Source organism: Aulonocara sp. 'chitande type north' Nkhata Bay, linkage group LG14 (assembly GCF_057382095.1).
Source record: "Aulonocara sp. 'chitande type north' Nkhata Bay isolate Kocher_YH1m ecotype deep benthic linkage group LG14, A_spYH_male_GT1.1, whole genome shotgun sequence".
NCBI classification, from domain to species: Eukaryota; Metazoa; Chordata; class Actinopteri; order Cichliformes; family Cichlidae; genus Aulonocara; species Aulonocara sp. 'chitande type north' Nkhata Bay.
The window spans coordinates 22840178-22850756 of record NC_141357.1 but is presented as its reverse complement, the minus strand read 5'-3'; the positions used below and the strand labels follow the sequence as shown (position 1 = coordinate 22850756).

General features: G+C 38.3%; 1 protein-coding gene across 2 annotated transcripts; it reads left to right on the top strand.

The window, feature by feature from the left end:
* The first annotated feature begins 4343 nt into the window (after positions 1–4343).
* On the top strand, positions 4344–10579 carry il10ra (interleukin 10 receptor, alpha). 2 transcript variants are annotated; one of them, XM_086261602.1, is made up of 8 exons: positions 4344–4619; positions 4898–4970; positions 5480–5603; positions 5837–6006; positions 6104–6249; positions 6405–6570; positions 6872–6984; positions 7140–10579. In XM_086261602.1, the coding sequence occupies exons 2-8, from the start codon at positions 4907–4909 to the stop codon at positions 8046–8048; spliced, it is 1692 nt and encodes a 563-aa protein (XP_086117728.1). In that variant the 5' UTR covers positions 4344–4619; positions 4898–4906; the 3' UTR covers positions 8049–10579. The 2 variants fall into 2 exon arrangements, with proteins under 2 accessions (XP_086117728.1, XP_086117727.1); XM_086261601.1 differs by having other exon boundaries at positions 4595–4970; positions 7140–10578.

The window sequence follows — 10579 nt, the reverse complement described above, 5'->3', positions numbered from 1 at the left end:
GCGTCCCTGGTCGCATGTTGCTCTGGACTTTGTTATGGGACTGCCTCCGTCCTCAGGTAATACTGCTGTACTCACTATTGTTGACCGGTTTTCCAAGGCTGCCCACTTTATAGCCCTGCCACAGCTTCCTTCTGCTCTGGAGACGGCTCGCCTTCTCACCCAGCATGTTTTTCGGCTCCATGGCATTCCTCGGGACATCGTGTCTGATCGTGGTCCCCAGTTCACGTCCCGGGTGTGGAGGGAGTTCTGTGCGGAACTAGGGGATCAGGTCAGCCTGTCCTCGGGTTTCCATCCCCAGACCAACGGCCAGACAGAACGGGCTAATGAGGTGCTGGAGGCTATGCTGCGCTGTGTAATCTCCTCCAACCAATCGACGTGGAGCGAGCAGCTCGCATGGGTGGAATATGCGTACAACTCCAGTACGTCGGCGGCCACCGGTGTGTCCCCGTTTGAGGCGTCCTTGGGCTATCAACCCCCGCTTCTTTCCATCTCTGAGGGAGAATTGGCCGTTCCATCTGTCCAGCTCCACATGTGGCGCTGTTGGAGAGCGTAGCGCGCCGCCAGAGCGGCCCTCTTGAGAACGGCGGCCCAGAACAAGAGACTGGCCGATCGCTGCCGCGTCCCGGCACCGGACTACCAGGTGGGCCAGCGGGTGTGGCTCTCGACCAAGCATGTTTCTCTCAGAACTGAATCTAAGAAGCTTGCTCCTCAGTTCATTGGCCTATTTCCTGTCCAAACTGTGTTGAATCCAGTGACGGTTCGGTTGAGCCTGCCTCGTAACATGCGAACTCACAATGTTTTTCATGTCTCTGTATTTATAAATGTCATAATAAGGAGGGGTAATGCTATACAAAATTATGAATTAAGTACATGTTAATGATTTACTAATATCTTAACAGTAGTTAATACTTTGACATTATTATAAAGTGCTACCAATTTGAATTTTATGGTAATTATTTCATTGTTTGGGCTTTAAAACATTAAGAAAAATGAAATACTGGTGGCAAAATCACAAGGAACCAAATCGTGGTAATACAAGTAATTTTGGATGTGCGAGAAAGCATTTTTCTCACGAAATTGGTGCCTTTCTGCACAGATGTGGCTCCTGGGTATTTTTGATTTGCACCTGCCAGATTCACTTTATATATGATCTCTACTTCCTCTTGCAGCCACACATTTCTTCACTTGTTCTTTTTTACCCCTTTCAATTTGAAACTAAAACATAATTTTCATCGCTGTTTTCACTTTGACCGTGCAAAATGTATAACTGACAAGTCAAGTCAGGTCGGAATTTATTTCTATAGCAGATTTTAAACAACCTCAATTGTTCTACAGGTTATAAGAGATATACGCTACGCATAAAAATCACTAAATCAAAAATAAATATACACTAAAATCATGAAATGAAAAATACACATAAGTCTGTGTTTGCATAATAAAAACTAGTGAACTCTGCTCAACTAGAACTAATAGCAAACAAGAATAAGTAGGTTTTAAGCAGTGTTTTGAAACGACTAAGAGAGTGGGTGGCTTTTATGTGAAATGATCGGTTGTTCCTTCAATTAGGAGCCACAAATGAAAAGGCTCTATCACCTCTGCTTTTAAGGTTTGACCTAGGAATATTGAGGAGCAGCTGGAAATGCAGCGACGCAAAAGTCAGTTGAATAAGGTGGTGCCAAACCATTGAGACTCTTGAAAATCTGAAAGTCCCACCAGGCTGATCATCCTCAGTATTTCCCACTTGGTTGGGAAATACTGGTAGGTTGGTGAAAATTAAAGAAAAAACTCAAATCTTCCCTACAGTGATGGAATCCAGCAAATGTTTTGCTTTGGGTGGCATTTTGCTGGAGTGTCTTTTGAACTTTTACACTCTTCATTACCCTCCCGATGGAATATCTTTTAAGCAAAAAAAACTGCTTCTTTTCACCTGTAGAGTTCCAGAGGCTTATAGCATCAATACAACACACAGTGAAGTTGTTATGGCAGCACATACTGGTCTAACACAATGTTAATACCAACTTTGTCTTAGTTGTGGCTTTAATTTTCTCACTCATCTGTAGTTTAGTGTAGTGGATACTATTTCTGCAAACTCTTTGCATCTCTGTTGCTCATCTTTGCTGAACCGTTGTTGAGCATGTTGCATAATATGTATCTTACAAACTGTAAACATGAATGTCTTCACGTATCCTCAGTCATCCAGGCAAGGGAATCACAGGAAGCTGATTCTGTTCATCTGGACGTTGAATTTCCTTCGGGATTAATAAAGTATTCTGATTATGATTATGATTATGAATTTACAGTTTCAGAAATGTTTCATGACTCATCCAGGTGACTTCTTCGGGCTCTGAATGCAAAATCCAGATGAACAGAATCAACTTTTTGGAAAACATGAATGTGAGACATTCGCAAACTGTAAACACAGTTTTAGATCTGAATCTAGATGATTTGTTATACGTCATCTGCCTGTTATCTTCCCCCAAGTTTCCTTTGTTGTGACTCTGCATGACTGTAAAACTGATGCATAAAAGATAATGACCTTAAAGGAAATGTGCTTAAGTGTAATCCAGGTGTTGTAATGTAGATCTATATTATGAGACCTGATGTTCAGCATTTTAATTTGTCTGCTCATTAGTGGTTTATTCATGGCTGATATTAATGAGATACTTAATGATGCACTGAGTTTGTGATACACACTAGAGAGTATATTCACTGTTATGATGCACCTTTTCACACCACTAGAGGGTGATCTTATTGTGCATGAAGCCAAAGGGCACTTATAACTTAAAAAGTGACTTGCAAGAAAGTCCCTGTTCTGAACAACAGCAGTTGATCTTGTGACCTTTTAAAAAAGACTCCCTCCCCCAAAGCTCACATTTAGTCAGCGGCTCTCTGTCCACCTGACATTATCAAATAGAGATGTGGTGTGCTTTGCAGAGACCCTGTTTGCATTTACTGGGAAGTAAAACTAAAACGAAATCACATGAGAGGAGGAGGTGAGAGAACATGGGGGTATATATGGCTAACTTTAAGAGAAAGCTACTTCTCAGAAATGGAAGGCACTCTTTACTAAAGTATATCTAGATAAAAGCTCCTTGAATAAATCAACATCCCAATGTATTTCTCTTTGGTATAATTTAGATATTGAGGTTTGTGCTAGATCCAACCAATCCTCTTTCTCATACAGTTTCAGTGGACTAAGCATAAGTCACATGCAATCACAATAAAAGAAAGAGTGTGGTACTCCCATGGGCACCAGACTCGTTCTCTTGTTGGAAAAACTGGGTAAAGCCTGAAACAGTTTAAAAAGATGAGGAAGGCTAGATGACATTGCAGGTTCAGCAGTCTATGTCCTATTTGTTTTAGGGAACTTATGTTAAGCAGTAAATCAATACCCTTTACACATTTACAGTAACGAATGAGCAGAATCCAGCAGACAGAGGAAGAAAAGTAATTTGTATGTGACGCTTTTAAACCTTGATATGCAGCAGAGACAATGATGGACACAGTGAAAAATCTGAAAATTATGCAGGAATAAGTGATTGTTAACGGTTTAACAAGGGGTATTTTTATGAGTCATTTCTTAACCAGAAATCGATATATATCTACCCATAACACACATTACGCCGTCAGCTTTCTTTGTTAATCTGCAAAACAGGAGTAATGAACTGAACTACTGAAATTTTGTGTAGGATGAGGTGTAGAGATAAGGCCTGATAGTCACTGTGGTTTCTTGCGCACATAGATAAAAGTATATACTTTATTCATGTGATATTTAAAGATATAGGTTGCCTTGCATCCCTCATGTTAGATAATGTAAGTTTCTAAAGAACATGGAAAAATATTGCTGCCTAATCACACATAATAACTCGCATGCCGGCGACATATTAATATGGCTTAATGTATGATGAAGCTATATGCCTGTTATCCACACAAGCTAATGATTTATTCTTATCATCAAGTGAAGTCTGACTTTCAAGACCTTTATTTTTGATTTATTTAAGTGTTAGTACAGAAAAGTAAGCACATTCACCCAAACTGGGGCTATAATCAACATAGATCTTTAGTTGTCTCTGTTCTTCTATCTTCAGCCATGGTTAAGTGCAAAAGAAAAAAAAAGAAACAACATATGCAATGCATCAAACCACAAAGGAGGTCGTGCTGAACAAAGTGTCACAGGAAAAGGTAGACAAAGCCTAAAAGAGGAAACCAGTGATAAGACGAGTTTCCTGAGTTTAAATTTTATATTTGTCAGTGAAAAAACAGAAATTACATAAACAAAAGAGTATACAAAGTGAACTGATAAACACCAGAATGAGTCTTTGATAGTAAATACTGCCTACATTTTAGGGGGGGAGGAAAGTGAAAGGGGAATTCCTGAAAGCTTCCTCTTCTCATATCTGGTGTAGACACACTCCAACTGTGTTTTTTTCTGATAGTGCTCAACACTAATTACATTATGAGCCCGGTGAGAGCATGGAAAGGGGAAAAGAAAAAACAAAAGAGGAAGAAAAAGGCTCTCTTGTTGAGAAAGGCAAGAGCAAGCGAGAGATGAAACTAGCAGCAACGTCACGGATATAGTCACAACAGGAAACTCATCATCTGAGAGGGAGGGGAGTTAGGTGAGCGACAAAGGTACTTGGTGAGAACTATGTAAATAAAGTCATTTTCGAAAAACAAGGGGCCTCTTCTTCTTCGTACCGCAGATGTGTGGGCAGCACAGTATCAGCAGAAAACAGCTGCTTCCTCCTTGTTAATATTAATCAACAGTTTAGTTTAGCTCTTCTGTACAGTTACACAGAGCCACTGTGGAGGCTGGATGTTTCTGTCGGTGATGATTGGAATAAGGGACTCTGTTGGCGACTACTAACCGGATTCTAACTAAATGGTGTATTTCCAGATACTTGAAATGGATATCAAAGCCAAATTGCTGGGTTTTGTCTTCTTAATGATCTACATGAGCCTTGTGTCAGGTAATTAAAAGCTTTTCTTACGCTCTATTTGTAATCTTACTTAGTATGTCCAGTTACGGAAAAAAGTCACAGTTGATCATTTACTTAAATAACAATTTAAAAAGTATTTAGAAGGTACTATATTTTTCCTTCATGATCATTTATAATATTTGTATTATTTCTATGATCAGATGAAGCCAGTAAATGAGCTGAACGGCAAGAGTGGAAATTCTGTTCCCTTTCCAAAAAACCCAGAGTCACTTAGTTGGAGATCCCATAAATCAAAGCTTGTCAGCATCTTTTTCTTCTTTTCTTGACCACAAGTTTCACACAAAAACGTCTGGCAGTAACACTTTCGGAATATGTTCAGAGGGTTTTACATTACCATTGACTTTATAGCTCATTCCCTATATACAGGAATTCGTGTTTGAAAAAGATATGTGTGTATATATATATATATATTTTTTTTTTTTAAACTTCCATTATTGTAACAGTTAATGTACGTCTTAACCTCTTTTTTTCTATATCAGGAGCCGAGGGCATTCCTGGTCCTGCCAAAGTGATGGTGAATATTTTGGATGGCGATGTAACACTACATTGGGACACACCTGAAGATGCACCTTCAAACTATTACTACAATGTGGAAATGGCAAAGTAAGTTTAACTTACATATCAGTAAGAATCCTATTACAGACTTACAATATGCCAATCTCTGAACTTCCTTATCCTTATTTCTTTTTAATTACATTTTTATTCTCTGTGACTTCATTTTGATTTTGTCTTCAGTTCGTTTTTCAAGCATTTGATGTTAATTGTTTTTCAACTAAGAGTTACTAAACCTTTTTTAAGTTCATATTTTTATTTTGGTGACTGTTTTCTGTCCTTAGGTACCAAGATGACTGGGCCATGTTGGCAAGTTGCACACAGATTAATGATACCTACTGCAGCCTTAACAGTTTTATAACTGATTTTGAATCTGGCTACAAGGTCAGAGTTCAGCTGGTAGCAGGGGGCGATGAGTCTATTTGGGTTCGTAAGAAATTTCTCCTGAATGAAAGTAAGCACAATTTGTTGTGTTATTTTTAGATTAAAATGCTCTAATTAATAATTCAGACACATAATAAGATTATTTCCTTTCCCTTCTCTGATCATAGGCAAACTGCAACCTCCCTCCTTCACATTGTGGGCTACATTCAGCACTATAACCGTCTCTGTTCACCCAAACCCCATTTTGAAGAAGATTTTTCCTTTTGGTTTAAAGTACACCATCTACCTAGAGGAGAAAGGACAAGATAATAAGGTAGGTTAGGATTAGGTTAAAGCAATAAGGTTTTTACACCTTTTCCGACAACTTCACAATTTAAGACTGGAAAATATAATGATGAATTGCCCTTACTTTTATTATTTAAAGCTTATTTAAAGAAAAAAACAGCTGACTATGTTCTTGCCCTACAGAATACCACGGCATACTTGAAGGATGACATGGAAGAGGATCAGAAGACTACTTTCACTTCTCTCCATTGGGGTAAAGAGTACTGTGTCAGCGTCAAGTTAGAGGGCAGTGGAAATCTCCCCACCAGCAGTGTTTCCAAAAAACAGTGTCTGCTGTTGCCAGAGCAAGGTAAAGAAAAAATGGTAGATTATTTAAGAAGATTATTAAATATGTCACCTATAAATCACATTTACACAGGGCCTGAAAACAGGGATGGCAGCTAAATGCCAAACATTTGAAAATTTTTCAGCATTAAAACAAATCTTAATAAAGCATCTATCGTCCACTGCGTGTGGTAGATTTGATTAGATTTAGATTACACCTTTATGAAGTATCATTGTTAGTATGATAAAAGCTCAGCTATAGCCTTGCTTTTTTTCAGCAAGACACTCACATTTGGTAAATTCTTTGGTGCTTTTGCTCTTTTCAGAGTATTACATTATTGCCGTATCATCCCTATCATTTGTGGGTGGGCTGGCATTAATTGCAGTCATCGCAGTGCTGTGTTACCTGAAACGTCCAGAGAAAACACCTGCTGCACTGGTAAGTACAGTAAACTATAGACAACTGTGCACACTTGTAGTGTCAACTATTTGGAAAACAGAAAAACAGTATTTTGAAAAGAGATCTTACAATGTGCACTAATCCAATGTTTCATAAATCAAATCTAATTTTCTTTTTTCTTTGACTCACCTTAGAAATCCCCTGCTAGTGGCTGGCTTCCACTCTATGTTGAAGATGGGACTGTGGAGGTGGTTACAGACAAAGGATGGTTTCTGTCACCATACAGAAAAGACATGAAAGATGGTGTGAAAGACCCAATCAGTCATCTTACAGTAACAGAGGACAATGAAGAAGAGGAGAGGAGGACCAGCATGGATAGTGGGCTCAGTATGGAGTCTAACTCAAACATTGAAGAGAATCCACCAATGAGACAAGATGACAGTGGCTGTGGAAGCATGGGAGGACCTGAAAGCACAACTAGCAGCCAAACAGATTACCCACTTGAGAATGAGCGGGCTGATTCCATTCGGAAAAGAGAGGACAGTGGGGTGGGTCTGGGCTGCCAGATGATTTCTTGCATTAACCTGGATGGGCAGGACAGTGGGCCTCTAAAAGAGTCTGCTGCTGGAGGCAACTATCACAGCCAGAGTCCTTCAGATGTGCAGATGCAAGCTTCTGATGATGAGGAAACATTTAAACAGATGCTTCCCAACTTGGTTTTGGCCGAGGTGGTCACGGGCTACAGAGCTGGGCCTCAGTCGTGTATCTGTTCAGGAGCTGGTCAGTGCATTTGGTGTCATCAGCAAGGCCACGATGAAACCAAAGTCATCAAACAATATAGAAAAGTGTCTATTGAAAATGGACTACTTGTAAGCCAATCTGATTTAATAGACTCTTACAAAGGAGATGTTACACATCCAGGTTACTCTAGAGAGAAACAAACTGACACACACATGATGGATGACTTAGAATCAATCTTTCCACTGAGGGATTTTCCTCTGCTGACCTCTCTGTCCCCGCTGCCGTTAATGAAGTGTGGGCAGGACTTCAATATGAACAATGTGTCCCTTTCTCTCTGCGATGTACAGCTGAAAATTGACTGATAAACTGTGAGATGTGACAAAACACTTTATTTAAAAAGAAAAAAAAATCCTGCCACCGCATGTTACAGTGCAATACTGGAGCAATAAACTCACATTTTCTACTTAATGAAACAGAAGCACTAGAGTGAGGTAAAATGTTCCAGTGCCAGAAACTGAAAAAACATGCGGAAATCTTGGGGATAAAACTGAGTGGTTAACAGGCAGTTACTGAACATACTGTAGGAAGGAAACAGAGGTTAGATTACAGAGCTACTGACTGGTAACTGTTGGAAGGAGTCTTGGGAGATTATGAAGACTGAGAAGATTCTAAGAAACGCCCTTTTTAACCCTGTTTCACTGAGTCTATTTACAACTGACTAATGTGTTGTCTGCCGGAAGTGAAACTGTGTGGGGAGCACTGAAGAGAAACGGCTTGATAGTTATGTGCACTTGGACATTTTGTGATTTCATCGCCGCCAACAATGAACTTTATTGCAGTTGCCCACATGAGAATGTTCTTATTTCTCAGCAGTGTGTTTAATTCACACAGTTTCGTAATACTTAATCAATCCACAAACTTTTTACAATAACAAGTGGTTTCACCTTACTTAACAAGCAAACTTTGATATAAAGAGCATATTGTGTCTGATTCTCTTTCATGTTTTCTTACATGGCAAAATATTTTCATGTTTGTGCTTATAAGACCAGCTACTTCTTTGTTCAATCTATTTATTAGTCTATTTATTTAATGCCTTTGTTGATACATGTGCTACTCATGATTAAAACTTGGACTAGTCTGTAAAATTCATATGTTGCCAAGATTCCTAAAAACAATGTCTAAACCTAGCTAAACAGTGAGTGAAAAGTGGAAAAAGTGAAAGTGGAACATGAAAATATTTTTTGAAAAGAATTATTAAATTAAGTTAAAAAGTCAAACTCTTTTCATTTGAATTTAAGTCTTATCCAGTCACCTGCAACTTTATGTAGCATTGCAAAGTATTTTGTTGAAAGCAAACGTTTTATCCAATTTAGATTTAAGCGAAGATTATTTTTAGACATTCACAAGTCAGTGAAACCAGCTGACAGACGACATGCTGTTTTCAGAAACTATGACTAAAGAAAACCCAAGGAAAACCCTGAGACAACAAAATGATACCTTCTTTAAAAAACCATTACACAAGACAATCTGTAGGCTACTAGGGATCTCCATATGCAAATTATGTACAGGAACCAGGTCAGTGGTTTTGAAGCTTCTAAACTGAGAAACAAACACTTCCTCTGTCAGGCCTTACCCCATTTCTAAAAAGTCCCGAGAAGAGAATGAATATTGTCAATATGGGTTGATTTCCATACACCAAACACAGCATTAGGGAAATCCTGTGACAAGTATTATATGTATAAACTGCATACAGGGAAGTAAGACAGTTTCATGCAACTTATCATAATATTTTTACATATACACTGATGATTATTGTAGAACGTTAACATGTTGGGAATTCCTGTGGTAAAACTTTCTTTTTGCGCTCCTACTGTTCCCCTACTTTTTTGAATGTCTGTGCATTCTCCAGGTTGGTAATTGAACTTGAGGGGAACTCCCAATTCAATTACCAAAACTGGAAAAATATTTGGCTAATTTTAAGACAATTAAAATGCAACACAAAACTTCCAAAACTGGGTTTTGTCCTCTGTATGATTTCAAAATATGCCTACACCCACATTAGTTAACAAGGAGAAACATGTCACTTTGTTTCTCCCATTATTGCTAGATTAAATCCTTCTCTGTTGAGAAGTTACTGTACTTACAGTACTAGAGCAAATGCAGGGTTATGGCAGGTATCACAAGAACTATAGTGCAGCTTATGCTTTATCTTATGTTGCCAGCAAAGACTAACATCACAGAAATAAAACACGTTAAAAGAAGAGTCTCTGTTTTCATCTTTTCATCAAAAAACTGAAAAGCCTTCCTCACATGATCGCCAGCTTAATTCCCAATGAAATAACGAAAATATGGAACTGTTCTCCATTTAATAATAAAACACTGTCACTTGAATCACTGAGTCAATAAACTACTATCCTACTATAGAAAATCCTTAACAATACAACTGTTCAGTGCTGAGAATCTAATATTCCTGCAATAAAACAACAGCAAATCTAAATCTGAACCCAAGTTAAAAAAAAAGAACAACTTTTATTTACCTAGTTTTGGTGGTGTTTACCAATAAAAACAATAAATATTAAATGTTAAATGTTAACCAGAGTATTGGAACTGTTTCAGAATTACTATTAGAAAAGACAGTTTTGCATGTAATCTTATATTTACTCTTTGCTGACTCATTTTTTGAGACTTGTTAAACTACGTGAAACATCTTTATCTTAAAAAAAAATATCTGAGTGATGTTGTGAAGATATAAGACCTCAATGTCTAAAACCAGAAGGTTTATGCATTGCCCTGGGGTTTCATAGCTGATTTTTGTCAGTTCAGTAATCCATGCATATCCAATGATCAGTGACTGCAAATATCTTCACATGCAAATTTATGTGCAGTCAGTGAA